The 17,566-nt window shown below is 41.1% G+C and overlaps 1 protein-coding gene and 1 long non-coding RNA gene across 4 annotated transcripts in view; one reads left to right on the forward strand and one right to left on the reverse strand.

Moving 5' to 3' along the window:
- Positions 1 to 7,288: 7,288 nt before the first annotated feature.
- Positions 7,289 to 9,727, reverse strand: HDGFL1 (HDGF like 1). The gene has a single exon (XM_078370559.1). It carries the CDS (start codon positions 9,669 to 9,671, stop codon positions 8,934 to 8,936), a length of 738 nt encoding a protein of 245 aa, XP_078226685.1. The 5' UTR covers positions 9,672 to 9,727; the 3' UTR covers positions 7,289 to 8,933.
- A 216-nt stretch (positions 9,728 to 9,943) lies between these two features.
- Positions 9,944 to 17,566, forward strand: part of LOC118152741 (uncharacterized) — a 239,166-nt gene continuing 231,543 nt past the window's right edge. For all 3 annotated transcript variants that reach the window (XR_013534724.1, XR_008480434.2, XR_004741526.3), the window contains exons 1-2: positions 9,944 to 10,278; positions 12,803 to 12,875. This is a non-coding gene — a long non-coding RNA (uncharacterized LOC118152741). The remainder of the gene's footprint in view (positions 10,279 to 12,802; positions 12,876 to 17,566) is intronic.

Consider the following 17,566-nt stretch of genomic DNA (forward strand, 5'->3'; position numbering starts at 1 on the left):
TGGGAAACTTACCTCACACGTGCACATGCTCTCAGGATGCTGAGGTGTGCTGTTAACATGTGGCTATATTGTGACTTTATTATGTTAAATTAGTCAATAAAAACAGATGATGCTTTGTGACATGCTCGGCTAGGTATTACGGAAGATTCAGAAAAATAAATTTCACGGTCCCTATGGCTGAGTATTTTCTATTTGAGACATTAAAACAAGCACACAAAATGGTAAATAAAATAAAGGTCAAATATAGATCTATATCACAGTGCAAAGGAGGCCACATAGGCATACATAACAAACTGACATGAAGTCCTACCAAGCAACGGCTTTCCTTTCAGATATTACAGGATTTGTGTATCTCTCGTGGCTGGGAGGTGTGCCACTAGTAATAATTTATAAGTAGAAAAAAATTTTGAGTTTGTGGATTATTTCTATTTTACCCATTATAATGATTCAAGGTAATTTTAGAAGGATGCCACTCTGTTTACTTACCTTCTAATGGGATAAGGAGAAGTGAAAGAGAAAACCCCAGGTGTTCACATAAACTTGCCCACCATTCTTACTGCTGTACTTGAAACTGCACCATCTCCCCTGCTACTTTCTGGTCCTTGCTTTGTTTTTTCCAGTGGCATTTACATCTTTCTCACATCAATATAATTTCCTTATTTATTAGGTTTATTCCTAATTGCCTTTGTCCACCTGCTAAAATGGAAGCACCAAAAAGTCACGAACCTTATACTGTTTAGTATTGTATCTCAAGACCCTTGAAGAGCATGTGGCACATAGTAAACATTCAGTAAGTGGGTGCTGCACACATAAAGGAATGTTTACTGGCATGAAAGTCTCTGGGATATTTTTCTATGCATTAAAAAGATGGAGAGCCACTAGTATAGGCAACAGAACTGTAAACTCACAGTACTGAAGCAATATTTTGTTCTACTAAAATGGCTGAATTTGAAATGAGCCATACACTTCCAAAGAGCACTCTAATATATAAAGTTTAGTTTTGACATAATCCAAAGTATATATTCCTCACTTATTCTCTGTCACACTCTGATAATGATTACATTCTGAAATGGTCTCAGTTATTCATCGTCTGTCTGTCTGTCTTTCCCATGAAATACAGGCTTCAGGAAGGTAGGTAGCTTCTGTGCCTCGTTCACTGCTCTGTCCGCAGCCTCACAGCTGGCCCTCCTGCAATGCAGGCACACACCTTGTGGCAAGAATGCTTTCTCCTCTGGTTTTCACATCTCGCAACGTCCACAATACGTGAAAGCAAAGTTATTAGGTTTCTAACAGTTCAGCAGATTTTAACTTAAAAAAAAAATAGACTCCTAATAGGACAGTTATCCTTGTCTTTTCCTATTTCTGCTTTTCTTTTAAAAGGCTTTTTTCAGGCACTATCATCACAGTACTCATTGACTAAAATCAGTGCGATGTCCCAACATCTAAGGGTAAAAACAAGGAAAGAAAACAGGAGGGAAAGAGCCTAGACTGAAATTCAGATGTTGCTGAGGGAGGGTGTGTGGAAGGACTGCGCTAAGGACAGAACTGATGATTAACAAATTCTGAGCACCGGAAGAATCACTAGTGAAAATGGGGCAGCAGGTCTTGTTGACATGTGAAGAGTAGGAAGAAAGGAGCTCAGCTGAACACATTTTTTAATGAAACGTTAAGTAGATCACCAAGAGAGGCGGATAATGATTGTGATGAAGAGTTGGCCAGGGTGTGAAATAAAAGAAAAAGAAAAATTAAGTGATACTTGGTAAATCACAGGAGTACATGAAACTGGAGAGAACTTCTGGAAAGAATGGTCAATCCCTTGTAACACTCCAGTGCCTTTTAGTAATCGAGTTGGGCAGCTCATTAAAATTATGTGTGAAAAGATAGGTACGTTAGAAAAAAAGGCCAGGAAGCCAAGAAATAACTAGAGCAATGTAATTACCATATCAACAGTTGGAAAAAAATCAGGAATAATACAAAGAGTTCAAGGAGACAAATCTAAGAAATGCCGCCTGGAAAACAGTGACTGGATCCTAGGGAAATAACACAAGGAATAAAACTGGCCACAGGAGAGATGAATCATGCCAAGAAAGAGGGATCTTTAAAACCGGATGTGTCTATATGAAGCAATCCAGCTACCAGTGAGGGAATTTAAAGAAGGTATTGAAGAGCAATATGAATAATTGGGAGAATAAGAGTTTTAGTTCCTCTCTGTGTATGGGCAGACTAAATAAAGAATTATCATATATCTATCAAAATGAGGGAGCTGCTTGCATCTGGCAAAGGCCTCAGGTGTTTTCTCAATAACATTTCTCTGGATACACGGAAAGGAATTTTCTCATAAATTTCTCTGGATACACGGAAAGGAATGGAATTAACAAGTACATAGTACCTACTTTGTGCTGGGTACTATGCTTGATATTTTAACATACATGAGCACGTTTGCTTCTACAACTAAGCTATCACATGAAAGTCGTCATCACAGCCTTTAGTTGAAGGAAACTGAGATCACACAGCTCTTAAATAGTGGAGCCCAGGATTTAAATCTAAGATTGGATGACTCTAAAGCCAAAAACCGCTAAGCTGCTTTCTATATTGAAGGAAGTTGATGATAAAATATCAGATTATTAAAGAGAAAAATCACTAAAGCAGACGAATGTTGTGTTTGACATGCATATTCACACTCAGATTCAGAGGGCAACCTTGGATAATTTGATTTATCCTCCTTAGGCCTGTCTTGCTAAGGTCTGCTATTTTGTGAGACCAACACCTATTTATAACAAAAAATCTTGCTCAATCAAGGGTACAAACTTAGTAAAACACAATCTCTGCCTTTCCTTACCTACCATGTTTTACTGGGCATGACAAAATTCCTCGAAATTTCCTCTTAGGGCTAGAGTGAGGGTGTTGAGCCCCAGGATTTAGCCATTTCCTTATTAACAACCATTTATTGAGTGCTTAATATATATCAACCAGGCACATGGTTTAAATAAACAAAATAATATAGTCCTGTCCAGATAGAATGTACAACCTATTATTTCATAAAAACCAATAAATAGATAACTATAGGTGAGTGCAGTAGATACTACTAAGGGAAAATCACGTTCTTATGGGAACACATTGAAGTGACACCTCATTCTGACATAGTACTTCAGGGAAAGCACTATGAGATAGTAACTCTGCATCAAGAGGAAGAAGAGAAGAGAGCTATAAGCTTTCTGGGCAGAAGGAAGAACCTTTTCAAAAAGATTTTTAAAAAACAGAGGGAAGAAAAGGGCACTAACCAAGTGACTCATAGTTCTTGGGCAATGACCACGTATCACGCCAATAAAGTTGGATAAATTTTTCTTTGGTCCGCATGTGAAGGCTTGGCCATTCTATGACTAGGGCTGCCCTTAGTCAACATATGCCCCAAGCTGCCTCTGGCCATCAGAGCCTTTTGTTGTGATCTTTTCTGTGTATCCTCTGGCATTCTCAAGACCATTTCAGTGAAGTTGAAGTTTACATGTAAAATCAGACTGCACAGAGAAAATCGCCTGCTGTCAGAATTACTCTAGAAAATCACTTAGAACGTCTCTATTTTAGAGATCTCGAGGTCTAATACAGTCAGTTTTCTCAGCAGCAGTGGAAAAGATATATTCAAGACAGATAACTGGCTTATAAGATTTGGGCCAACCATACTGTGGGGTGAACAGATTCCCTTCCTTCAAAGATATTAAATTCTGAGAAATGTCTATAGCAAATGAGGTGTCTACACGACAAGAGGCTGAGGGAATGGCAGATTCAAGTTCTTTTTGGTATACTTTCTCTATTATTGTAAATTTTTGGCTGAATGGTGAATGCATGGCTCCTGCGTGGCAGCAAGCAGGATGCTCTCTTGCCTACCTGGGGCCCCATGCATTGTGGAAGGTTAAACTGCAATAAATGACCCAGATAGCGGGAAGATCTAGATAGAATAAATAGCATTACCCTGACATTAAAAGGGAGATTTCTCTGGGTCTGTAAGAACTGTCAATGCCAATCAAATCACCTAATCTAGGCAGCTATGACATGGACCGAAAATCACTCCAACTCACATTTGCCATTAGTATACTGGCCAGTTTACCTTGCCTCTCTGCTTTCAGAATCAAAATGTGTTCAACATCACATGACTTTTACTCTAGCACCAGGATTAGAAGCAGTATTTGACAACAGACCTTCAAGCATTTAGAACATACCTACTGTGTGCTTATTGTGATATGTTTGGGAAGTGGGAGTAAATATTAATGAAACACATTTCCTTTATCCTCCAGTCTAGTGGAAGAGCAAAGAATACACAGGACAATAGAATAGGATCAGCGCAAGTAGAGGGCTCTACAGGAACACACAGGGGTGGGTCTTACCTTAAGTCAGGCTCAGAAGAGTGAGGCAATTCTTTCAAAATGCAGGGAGCTGTATGAGTAGCAGGTTTTGTCTGACATGAGTGTTGATGATGAAGTGAATAGAAGATGCCTATATTTTCAGGAAAAATAAAATGTAGATATCAGCCAGAAAGAAGAGTCTGCAGCTCTAATGAGAATCTGAAGAGCAGTTGAAAGCTCAATCCTGCTTAAAAGAAAACAGCAAAATTGACAGCCCTCAATGGCATCTCAGTGCCTTGCTACAGTGATGTTTGCATGAAATATCAGATACTTTGAAAACCTTATGTGAAATAGTATGCTAAATGTGTATGCAAATCACTGGCAGTATCATAAGCATACGTTTACATGCAACTTTTTTTTTTTTTTTTTTTGAGACGGAGTTTTGCTCTTGTTACCCAGGCTGGAGTGCAACGGCGCAATCTCGGCTCACCGCAACCTCCGCCTCCGCGGTTCAGGCAATTCTGCCTCAGCCTCCCGAGTAGCTGGGATTACAGGCACGCGCCACCATGCCCAGCTAATTTTTTGTAATTTTAGTAGAGACGGGGTTTCACCATGTTGACCAGGATGGTCTTGATCTCTTGACCTCGTGATCCACCCGCCTTGGCCTCCCAAAGTGCTGGGATTACAGGCTTGAGCCACCGCGCCCGGCCTACATGCAACTTTTAAACAAGATCTTCCAAACACTCATGGACATGTTTAGACTACTAACAACACAGCATTAGCAAAAGGTTGAGCAATGCCCTTCGTTCAGTTAAGTAACTACTCATTGATCAGTAGTTTTGTCACTGAGGCACACGTTATTCAGAGGAAAACAAAAACAACACTGGAATTATTGGGAACTTTCAATAGAAGAAAATATTGAGAACATCTTTTTCAGTCCACACAAAAATATCTCTTGGCAACCAAAGCATATTAATAGGGTCTAATACCCAGGAAAACAGGGCTGAGAATACAGATTTTTTCCATAGTTCCTTTTATTAGGTTTAATTTTATTTGGTTACTCAGTGTATCATGCATTAGATGTTACTAGCTGGACTTTTTCTTTAAGCTTCTTGCTTGTTAATTGTGACGCATACTGAATTTCTTGGAAGTTATTCATTTTATTTTAGATTCAGGGGATCCATGTGCAGGTTTGTTACATGGATGTTGCAAAATGGTGAGGTTTGGGCTTTCAATATTGGATTACTACTTTCACTTCAATACTATTGTCACCAAGAAGGCAAATGTGTGTTAAGTCCTAATGAACAACTATTTTTACCCCCAATATTAGAAGCACAAGAAGAGGAAATAGTGCAAAGAAACAGACACAATGTTAGTAATTTCATTTTCTATACTTCACCTTATTGAATCATTTCATGTGCCTCCATAAAAGCCTTATCAAAATCAAATGCCCACCTGCAGCAAAAATAGCAATCTATATTCAAACTTCCTATAGTCACATACAACTTGAAAAATATTGAATGTGAGATTGTCCTCATCATTTCACCAAGTCATTTAAAGACAATTGTCAGGTGCTGCTCCAAATGATATTGTTTAAACACTCACTAGCAATGTGTGTTAATATATTCTTTGCCTTACAAATTTCTAAATGTTTGCTTCAAAATAGTAGGGGAAAGTAAGTGTTCCCATTGTATTCAGTAGAAAGTTTTATTCAATGAGAAGCAATAATGTATAATGAAACAAAGCGCCTATGATTCAGAATGAGAAAGACCTGCTTTTGAATCTTGGCTTTGTCATTTACTAGTTGTATGACCTTGGGAAAATTGTTTAACATCTCTGAACCCTGGCTCCCTGAGCTCCAAAACAGAGGTGTTGGTAGCTACCTAACTAGGTAGTGGTGTTAATAAAGACATTAAGTATAAAGCATACTACACTACCTGGCTCACTTTAGAGACTCAGTAATAGCTACTATCATGATTACTTGTTAATACTAGATTGGCTTTTATTGACTTCTGATTTCATTGTTAGTGCTTTTCTAAATATGCAATTCAGGAGAAAGAGCTCAGGCTTTGGACTACTAAAACCTGTGTTTGAGTCCTGAATGTTCTGTGAAATTCAGGAAAGGCCACTTAACCTCCGGACCAGAGCTTCTTCCAATGAAAAATTTGAGTATACCTTGCCAGATTATTATAAAGATTGAATGAGGTCATCTTCTGGGCAAAGAGAAGACATTCAGTGACTAGTCATTTCTAGCATTGATTATTGCAATAACAGTAGTCGAAAAACAAGGAATCATCTGATTTATGTATTTTGGAGCAAAATAATACCATTTTTACAAGGATAGAAAATAGGGTTGTCTTCAGTTGCCAACCCAGCTGGTTACCGATGCCACAGGTGTTCTAGGAGAAGGACTACAGTATTGACTGAAGCCATGTATGCATGCAATGCTGATAAATACAGAAATTAGGATGCCCAACATGTAACCATGATTATTTTTAAATATCGTGAGATATCTGCACAAAGCCACTTGCAAATGCAAAATATTCTAGATACTCTATTTTACAAACTGGGAGGATAAAGCATCTTATTTTCATAAGTAAAGAATTGGAAGAAACAGAAGTAATATGTGGGACAGCAGGAAAATTAAAAAGGATCAATTCTTTCACCCTATTTTTCTACAAAGCAGTTTTTTTTTTGGCAAAGCATTGTCCTAATTTGTCATCATCCAAACATTCTAAGTTAACTTGCTTCCAATTTATTCAAATCAGTGGTAATGACTATTATAAAGTGAAGAATAGAGATCTTAAAATAACAAAGGTTTCTCAAGGGTGATTCTAAAATGCCCCTGTATATTACAAATAATTGCTTTAACACAACATGTATAGAAAATAAGAGGAGCATTCCATTTACGTACCAATTCTTCAGAAACCAAAGAAACAGGCCTGAGAAAATTTGCTTTAAAGTAATAAACTGTTTTATTTCCTAGAACTGAAATATCCTACGGTTGGTTCTCAGATCTAAACTTCCAAAGCTACAGTCAACAATTTTTCATCAGAGCCCAAGGGAGAGGGGAAGGGGTAAGACAGACAATAAACGGAGAAAGGCATAGAGACCATTAGGAAGAGGATGGGAGGAGAGGCATCTTCCTGCTTTATCAGTGAGCCACATACTAGACCTGTTGAGGGGACCAGGTTGGGGTACATCAGTAGAAAATGACACCGAGGAACAGCAAAGCCTTACAAGTCATCAAACTTCAAACAGTAAAGGAGCCTTCCAGTTCATCTCAGAAATGGAAGACCAACAGGAAAGCTAGAGCCAGTATGGAGGCACACCTAGGGGTAGTTCTTAAAATTTTTTATAACTTCCTTACATAAAAAAGATTTTCTAAAATATGTGTCTTTTCTTCTATGCCTGAGTGACATATATGACGATAGGATGGCCTTGAGGCTGTGGGGAGAGAAAGGGGCAGCCAAGGATCTTTCCAAGGCATCTCATCAGTGGCCCCAGAGATCTAAATGGGGACAGATATTTTTCATTGTCCCCACCCAGGATACTGGGCAAAGTCAAGTTCTCAGATCTCACAAACAACTTGGAAGCCCCCAAATGTTCTGATGAAAAAAGGCAACTCCCAGAACTTCCTGGGTCAGTAAAAGGATTTGTGGAAGGGGGGGCCATTCCCCACATGCTGCCCTACTTTTCCCTGAATGTCTGAAGCTGGGAGAGATGGGAGAATGAACAGGAGTTCCAGAAGATGTCATTCTCCTGCCTGCTAACTCCCACCGCTTGAAGACTGCCCCTTCCTAGGCTCTGGAAGTGTCCCCTGCTCTTTATCTTCCAGGCCTTCCACTCCTACCCTTATTCCTAAGCGGAGGTCCACAATGCCTCGGGAAGCAGGAGAGGGCTGAAGAGGGGTGTCTAAAGGTTGAAAACAGCTTGCCTGAGCCCCAAGTCGGAAACGGATCCAAGAAAGGGGCGGGGGGGGTGATGGTGGGCAACGGGGGGAGGGTAATGGTGGAGGGGCAGGAGGAGAGGGAAGCAGGGGATGGTGGCCTCACGTTATCCCAGGGAAATGAGGGCCTCACTCAGATCACAGAGGCGTGGCGTCAAAAAGGCCAGAGCGAGGTGGCCTTCCATCCAGGGGCCGGGAATGACTAGGGAGAGTGGGTTGGAGGAGGACGGGATGGGGAGGGGGAAAAGGGAGTCCCAGTTTGTAGGCGGTGGCTATTATGGTGGGGGAAGCGGAGGGAGGGGGGTGATGATGATGGGGCAGGGGTAGGGAGGGTGATGGTGGGGAGGGAGGGTAATGGTGCGGGGGCGAGAGGAGAGGAAAGGAGGGATGGTGGCCTCACTTTATCCCAGCGAACTGAGGGCCTGACTCAGATCACAGAGGCACGGCGGCACAGAGGCGAGAGCCAGGTGGCCTTCCATCCAGGGACGGGGCATAACTAAGGAGAGTGGGTTGGAGAGGGACGAGACGGGGATGGGGAAAAGGCAGTCCCCGTTTGCAGGCGGTGGCCAGATTCTCCAGGAACAGCCAGGCCAAAGCAGGAACGGGCGGGCGGGGGGGGGGGGGGGCTCTTCTGGAAACGGTGATAACTACAGGCTGTCGGGATCTCCGCCGCCGGGGGCCTCGGCATCCCACTCCTGGGAGGGCTCCTCGTCATCGGCTTCTTCCTCCTGGAGCTCCTCCTCCTCTGGCTGAGGCGGCTCGCAGGTCAGGCCTGGCTCGCGAGGGGCGCTGCCGTTCTCCACCGCCACGAGCAGCGGACTCTCCACGTCGACGTCGGCCGCTTCCTCCGCCTCTGCCTCCGCCGCCGCCGCCTCCTCCTCCTCCTGGTCGGGGTCGGCCTTCTTGGGCCGTTTGGGGGCGTCATCAGGCGGGTCCCCCGCGCTCCTCTTCAGCGGCCCCTTCTCCTCCTCGGCGGGCTCGTCGTCGTCCGGCATCCTTGGTTCGTCGCCGCCGCCCTCGGCGTGGTTCGGCTTGTCCGCGTCGCTCTCTGCGGCCTCGGGCTCCGGCCGGGGCCCGTCTCCACCGCCCATCTCCGGGGCGAAAACGCAGTCGGAGGCCTGGACTGTGGGGTTGTTCTCTATCTCCCACAGCCCCTCGCGGAAACCGCGCCTCTTGTTGGGCTTGCCGAACTTCTCCTTGGACTCCTTGTACGGGAACAGGCGTTTGGGGCTCAGGAAGGCCGTCTCGTGGGTTCCGAAGAAAAACACCTGGTAACGGTTGGGCTGGGTCATGTGCTCTATTCGCGCCGGCCAGTGGGCATAGCCCTTCAACTTGGCAAACACCAGGTCCCCGCTCTTGTACTGGGGCAGGCCGTAATCCGACATGGTTGGCGCTGCGGACCCTGCCTGGGCCACGCCGGAAGGAGACGCCGGAAGGAGACTCCGGGGGCTGCGCACGCGCGGCAAGGGCGGCCGCTGGGCGGGAGTTGTCGCGAGACCTGCTAGAGGGGCCGATGCCACCTATTGGGCGGGCAACGCTCGGGGCCCGAGAAGATTCCTCTGCGAAGCGTGTAGTGTCTCCAGAACACCCGAAGCCCGTTGGACCCACTCTCGGACGTCATGATGTCTAGAATGTGAAGGAAATAGGTGGGTTGGCCGGGTGGCGGTTGTGCATTCTGTGGCCTTGTGCGGCTAATCAGTCTCTACGGCATCTGGACCAGACGGTTGCATAGTTTAAATCAACGGTGCCAGAGCCGCCTAGAAAGGGGACGGTATGACAAGAAAACACAGTGACACAATTAGTACATAATTCCATGAAACTGGTAACAGCCTAGTGCAAGCATGCAGTGTTCCTGTGGGCCCCGGTCTGCTCACTACGGGAAACTACACCTGTGTTAGGAGGAGCTGTGTCAGTGGTTTCAACCCTTTTCTGATTTCTTTCGGGACTAGCACTGGAGCCTGCAGTGAGGCTCAAGAACCACGTGAAGATCTGGTAAGGGATGGAGTCAGCAGCCTGGTTAGGAGGTCTAGAATGCACATTACTTGGTAACAAAAATGTCAAACATTATGTCTTTAGGGTCACAGAAGGTACATAGGAACACCACCACCATGGCAAATAGACATCTAAATATTTCCTACGTTCTATGGAAATGTTCCTTGGATGCCAGACATGAACTTTACACCCTGTTGGTGGTTCTTCTGTATTGTGAAAAATGAGGCTGTCTGGTTCTAACACTGAGATTATGACACATGTTTTCAGTATCTTTCGAGAAGAGATGAAAATTGGGTTCATTATGCATAAGAATTAGGCAGAGATCTGTTCATATCGAACATGCTATTGGTAACTAGAATTTCCTGTGCGCTACAGACTAAAAATGTATAATCTCCGCTGAGAAACTATTTAAAAAAGAATTTTCTTCAGATACAAGTCTCTTCTAAACATATGAAAGTGTCAGTGCAACTGCAGTTACACAACTTTCTACATCGTTTTTGAATTCTGCTTGCTAGCTGTGAGCAAGCACTCTGAAACCTTGCCAAATTTATCATACCAGTACTCTTGGCTATTATAACAAAGCCCTTTCAATACTGATCATGTATTTAACTAGACAGATATTCTTCGAGTGTAACCAACAGACTAGACAGGAATTAGAGCCCTTAACCCGTTTCAGTACAACTCAAATTTGTTTCCCATTTGCTGCATTGGAACAGCCATTTTCCTTTTTTTTTGAGACAGAGTCTCGCTGTGTCGCCGGGTGCCAGGCTGGAGTGCGGTGGCACGATGTCGGCTCACTGCAACCTCTGCCTCCCGGGTTCAAGCAATTCTCTTGCCTCAGCCTCCCGAGTAGCTGGGACTACAGGCATGCACCACCACGCCCAGATAATTTTTGTATTTTTCAGTACAGACGGGGTTTCAACATGGTCTCGGTCTCTTGACCTCATGATCCGCTCGCCTCGGCCTCCCAAAGTGCTGGGATTACAGGCGTGAGCCACCGCGCTGGCCGGAATAGCCATTTTAATTCTGGATGGTTGAGACATGCTCTAGGCAAAAGGAGATATCCTCTCCCTATCTAGGTGAAATGAACATGAAGCCCTTTGATAATTCTAAAATTCTAAACAAATTCTTTCAGCTTTTCTGTCAAGCCATTTTCTTAGAATACCTATCTGCCCTGCTAATATCTACTACAGCTTTATTAAATAAGTAACATCAACAATGTATCAACACTTCATTTGCAAATCAACATTCTGCTATAAAGATGAATCTGACAAGTTCTTTCCTTTCCATTTCACAGGGAAAGTGCTAGAAAACTAGAAATCTTTAGTGGCTGTAGAAGAGTATAGGAAATAATGAGCCACTATGGAGCCCCATAATAGGAAGAAATTTGGAATTACTGTAAGCAGAGTTACTGCTGTATGTGGCCATTTTTTTTCCAGCTGAGTATGATGTACCAATTCCCATATAATGTATGAAGGTTGCTAAAGCAGGAAAAAGTCTAGCTAGATAGCATGTCCAGAAGAGGCATTTAGTTGTACCATCAGCTCAATCTGAAGGCAGGACCAGTTCGAAAAACCAGCTGCTGAAGGTGGCAAAGGTGCAACATTAGAACAAGCCAACATCAGTAGTTGGGTGGTTGAACTACAGCAGGTGAAAAAGTATGAGGGTTTGAAGGCAGAACTGGGCATCTAAGGATGAGAGCAATAACCACCACCTATGGAAAACTGAGATACAAAGTATAGCAGGAAGCAAAGGCAAAAAGATGCAGTAGAGAAGGATCTAGGTCTGCAAAGAGCAGTACAGATTCTGTTAAGCAAAGAAGTGTCACCCAAGTAGGTCTTGTGTTTCCACCCTTGCCCACTAATACAGTGTGATGCTGAAAGGCTGGCACAAAAGATGTTTACCTTTGAGGAGGGTAAAATCTCATTTAAGAAGTAAAGCATGGGAGAGCTCATTACAGAACAATACAAGCTAGCCTTCACATGCTAAATTGTGTGTTCTTTATGTAAATACCGAAGGAATTCCAGGAGAAATCAACGGGAGTGTGGTTATTAGGGCAGGTCTATGGAAGGGATAGTAGGTGATAGAATAAAAAGAATTCCTGGCCGGGTGCGGTGGCTCATGCCTGTAATCCCAATACTTTGGGAGGCCAAGGCGGGTGGATCACGAGGTCAAGAGCTCGAGACCATCCTGGTCAACATGGTGAAACCCCGTCTCTACTAAAAATACAAAAAATTAGCTGGGCACGGTGGCGTGTGCCTGTAATCCCAGCTACTCAGGAGGCTGAGGCAGGAGAATTGCCTGAACCCAGGAGGTGGAGGTTGTGATGAGCCAAGATCGCCCCATTGCACTCCAGCCTGGGTAACAAGAGCGAAACTCTGTCTCAAAAAAAAAAAAAAAAAAAAAATTCCAGCATGTCTCACTTTGTTTGCCAGCTTTTTAAGGCCAGGAGTTGATATAATCTTTGTGAACCTCTGCTACATGATTTCAAGATATTTAAAGTAATACTCAGAATTTCTTTCAGGATTGTTACAAATATTAATGGGATCGTGGACATGAAAGTCCAGATGATGGCTGTGAAGGTCGACGATGTGCCAGTAAGTGTGAAGTTGAATTTTATTATGAATTTGGCTATTATTATCATTAGGCTAAATGAGGAAAAAGACATAAAAAGGAGTACAGAGTCGTTAATACAGGCACTAAAGAAATGTCCCCACTAGCTGAATTACATATTATATATGGAATTATATATATCCAGCACATCTTCTGTATGAAACTGCCATGAAAGTTTTTGTCACTTATAAATATGATCTTGTAGAACAGTATTCTCTAATTTATCGCCCGATGGTGCTTATTCTAGAAAAGGGAAAATGGGAGGAAGGTTGAACAAAAGAAGCACACATTTAAATAGTTTCATGGAGACCACTTTTACAGATACCTCTTCTAGACGTAGATTCTCAAGGATGAAATTAAGTGGAGTGATCTCGGCTTCTTTTACCTTTGAAACCAACTTGCTTTTAAACCTATTGTTTCTCTTGCTCGAAGTGAGGAGAGTAGAGAAGATTCATTCATGATAACTTGCTTTGGTTTAGATTTGGCTAGTATATAAACAAAGTACTCATGAGCAACTGCAATGATTAATCTTAGTAGCTGTAACTGTCAGTATAACTGTTTCTAACAGGTCAGGATGTTTTAAAAATCATGTGTACTGAGAACACCTGTTTGTCAAGAGGATCTAATTTCAACAGCAGCATACCTATCAAAACAACACCTTAGAGTCCAAAACATATAACACTTCTCATTTCTTTTTTCTGGAACACTAATGATAGGTTTTAAAAGCTGCTTTGCAACAGTTATGAAACATGGGCAATAAAACAACCTAATTATACGAGAGAGAATAGATATCTAATTGATGTTTCTTGTTTAGTTACTTTTAAATTCAATTAGTTTGGTGTAAACTATGATTTAAGAGAAATACAATTGTTTTCTGTGTGCTTTTGTCTTCATTACGAATATTAACTGCCTCTGGGTTTATGTAATGGAAGTGTTTATATGTGGTTGGTACTGGCAGACATAATTGTACAGAAAGTAAGTCCTCCCATCCTACGTGGGTAGAAAATCCCCCACTGTTCTTTTTTAAAAAGTCACAGGAGGCCTGGTGCCAGTGGCTCACGCCTGTAATCCCAGCACTTCGAGGCAGGGAGATCACAAGGTCAAGAGATCGAGACTATCCTGGCCAACATGGTGAAACCACGTCTCTACTAAAATACACAAATTAGCTGGGTGTGGTGGTCTGCACCTGTAGTCCCAGCTACTTGTGAGGCTGAGGCAGGAGAATCACTGGAACCCGGGAAGCAGAGGTTGCAGTGAGTCAAGATTGTGCCACTGCACTCCAGCCTGGAGGCAGAGAGAGACTTAAAAAAAAAAAAAAAAAAAAGTCACAGGAGGTCTGGTACCTCTATATCTTGTCACCTCCAAGTTTCATCCATGTCCACTTAGCCTAGCCTCTAAAGCCTCAGGGATTTCTGCAATTCCCACTCTGCTCAGAGTGGGAATAAATTCAGCATCAGTGAGGATGTTCCTGGAGAGAAGAGTAATTTAAGGGATATTCCCAAGGAGCTATATCATTATCAATTGTTTTATATTTTTCATTTTCATTTTTAATTTTTGTAGGTACATACTATAATCATCAATTTGAAGTGAGCAAAATCTGTACCTGCCTTTGATAGTGGACTTGGAGGAGGGAGACATGACAGTGCAGATTTTCTGGGTGGTGTATGTGTATAATTGGGCCTCCCTTGGCCAACCAAGAAGATAATGGATTAGTGTGCAGGAGTGGGTCCATTGGAGAGTTTGAATTGTTTGCAAAACTTCTGTTTTATTGGCCATGGAAGGAAAATTGACACTCCAAGATTAATAAAGTGGCTGGTAATGAATAATTCTTTTTTATTATTCTCATTTGAGGGCTTAAAGATTTTGAAACTTATTCTTTGGGAAAAAATTTAAATAAAGTATGTTTAAATAATATGAATATTTTGCTAATTTTGCATGATGATATTTATTCAAGCCCTCCTGCATGAAAATGTATGAGTTATTTATATAACTAGCAAAGTTTAGACAAATAATAGTTATCAATGCTGGTGAGTATTCAATAATTGGGGATTAGATACAGATCACATCTATTTACATAATAACTACCTGATTAGATGGCCATACTTTGTAAGCTTTTTAAAGTAAAATTTAGTCACTTGGAAAATGCTTGCAATTTGAATGAAGAGACTGTACAAAATATATAGCATAGGTAATTTATGAGCTTGTATCAAACCACGCTTCTTAAATTTAACATGTGGCTAATTCTAGGGCCCATTGGAGAGAAAGGCAATTTGAAATAAACAGGACAGTGGGCATTAAATGTGATGCTTGCAACTATCAGGTGCTCAATAGCTATTAGTTTTAAAAATAGCCAGTACCAGGCCAGTCATGGTGGCTCATGACTGTAATCCCAGCACTTTAGGAGGTCGAGGCAGGGAGATCACGAGGTTAAGAGATCGAGACCATCCTGGCCAACATGATGAAACCCTATCTCTACTTAAAAAAAAAAAAAAGAAAAGAAAATTAGCTGGGCATCGTGTTGCACACCTGTAGTCCCAGCTACTTGTGAGGCTGAGGCAGGAGCATTGCTTGAACCCTGGAGGCAGAGGTTTGCAGTGAGCCGAGCTTGCGCCACTGCACTCCAGCTTGGTATCTGGCTACAGAGTGAGACTCTGTCTCAGAAAAAAAAAAAAAAAAGCCAGTACTTGCTTTATTTTGTTAAAGTACTTTATTTTTTTTCATTATGTGATACTTATTTTTGTTGTTACTATTTTTGCTGTTGTTGTTTTCTGTAAATTGTTTCTGGTTCAGAATTTAGCTTGTTCTTCTAATTTTATTATGAGCAGGAGCTGTGTTGTTGTTGCATTAAAAGCACAGTTTTGAAAGACCCAAGATCAGCAAAGTCATGTTTACAAGCAAATATGAAACCCAGTTTTGCAATTTCAGTTTTTTATTGCTTGTCATTTCATTACGTTGTCATGTAAATGCTTAAAATGATCAACGCTTTTAGAAAAGCATGCTCAAGTATTTGAGGATATAACCTCAAAAACTCAGTCGTCTCAGTTGTCTCTTACTCCTCCAGTAGTTTTCTAGCTTTCAAAATAATTACCAAAGTATTAAACTTCAGAAATAAGTAATATATACCACTTTCATCTAAAGAAATTATTAACCATGCATGATAATGAAAAGGTGGGGATGTTTAATTAAAGTGTCTAATTTTGAATTAATGAAAATGATGTTTTGGAGATAGTAGTTTTTATTAATTTTTTTTCCGTTTTATTATTGGAAATGCTTTTAAATTTGAAAGTAGCTTTGGCTTAAGGATATAGGCATTGAGTTGGTAGTTATCTTTTTGTCTTCACCAAAAGTTTATTGAAGGTAAATGGCTTTCTCTTGTCAAACATTATGAGAGAAAGGCTGTTTGTAGCCTTCACAATAGTTTAGGATTGTTCTACACTTGGGAACATGTATATTATTTGTTGAAATAAATAGGAAGTTTAGTACTTTTATGTAAATTCAAATACTCGTATGTAATAGACTAGAGACCAAGTAAAAGAAAATCAGAGAAGTAGAAATTTAAAATAACTGCGCTACATCAGCATTGAGCTTAGTGAAATCTTCTAACAACCAGTGCCTCTCTTTTTTAGAGTCCGTTTATTTTTCACATGAACTGATGAGGAACACACACTTTTAAGTGCCTTAATGAAATTTTCTTTATAACACAAACAGTGACTTTATGAACAAATATTTTAACCACTTCTCTCTTTGGTCACTCTTCATGGTAAAAAAAACTTCTTTTTTAGAAAAAATGTATGTTTGATACTTGTAAAACTGAAATGCTGGAATAAAACATTTTGGATATAGTCTTATAATCTTTGCTCTTCAAAAATCAGACATAACCCATGCTTTGTTCCTGTTTCTCAAAGTATGACCTTAATGAGTAAAATTACAATGGAGCTGATAATCTTTGACTAACCCTTATGCAGCATGTATTATATGCTGCAAACTTATATAAGCATTTTACACCTGCTTTTCTAATTAATTCTTGAAACCTTCTGCAATATTGCCTTTGTTCCTTTTTTTTTTTTTTTTCCCTAATTCCCACTTATTTTACCCACTTATTCATTATAAGCATAATCATTGAGGATATACCGCCAACCAACAAAGTTGGTTGAGGGAAGAATGAAGAGAGAAGAGTGAAGCAGATATAAAAAAGGTAGAACTGTCAAGAATAGTCAATTACTATAAGGATCACAAAAGAGAGGAGAAAACTATCAATCCCTGGAGCAGCTTTAGTTCCCAAAGTTTTTTCAGTTACGATTTGAGTTCAGTATACATACATTTTTACATTAAAAACTTTTTGTCTTAAGATGTGTGAATGAGCCTCTGTGTCTTAGAATAAAAAATACCAAGTAGAACAATAATGAAACTGATGATCTATGATAGGCATAGGCTTTATAAAGGGAAAATGATGTTAACCATACATCAGACAACATTGACATAGACGTGAGCTCTCTCCAATGTAAACATTATAGATAAAACGTCAAATTCATTTTAAAGTGATTAGCCTTTCTTTTCTCCTAGGCTATTTATAACTGTAATCTCTAACCTTGTAAGATAATTTTTTTAAGTTCATAAAGTGACATATATTCTGAAATATTTTACCAGCCACCATCTGGTTTCCTGACAGCTGACC

The sequence above is a fragment of the Callithrix jacchus genome, chromosome 4 (genome assembly GCF_049354715.1).
Source record: "Callithrix jacchus isolate 240 chromosome 4, calJac240_pri, whole genome shotgun sequence".
In the NCBI taxonomy this organism is placed as follows: domain Eukaryota; kingdom Metazoa; phylum Chordata; class Mammalia; order Primates; family Cebidae; genus Callithrix; species Callithrix jacchus.

Bases quoted from the DNA above. Each gene is read 5' to 3' on its own strand.
- HDGFL1 (XM_078370559.1), bottom strand. From the start codon at position 9,671: ATGTCGGATTACGGCCTGCCCCAGTACAAGAGCGGGGACCTGGTGTTT.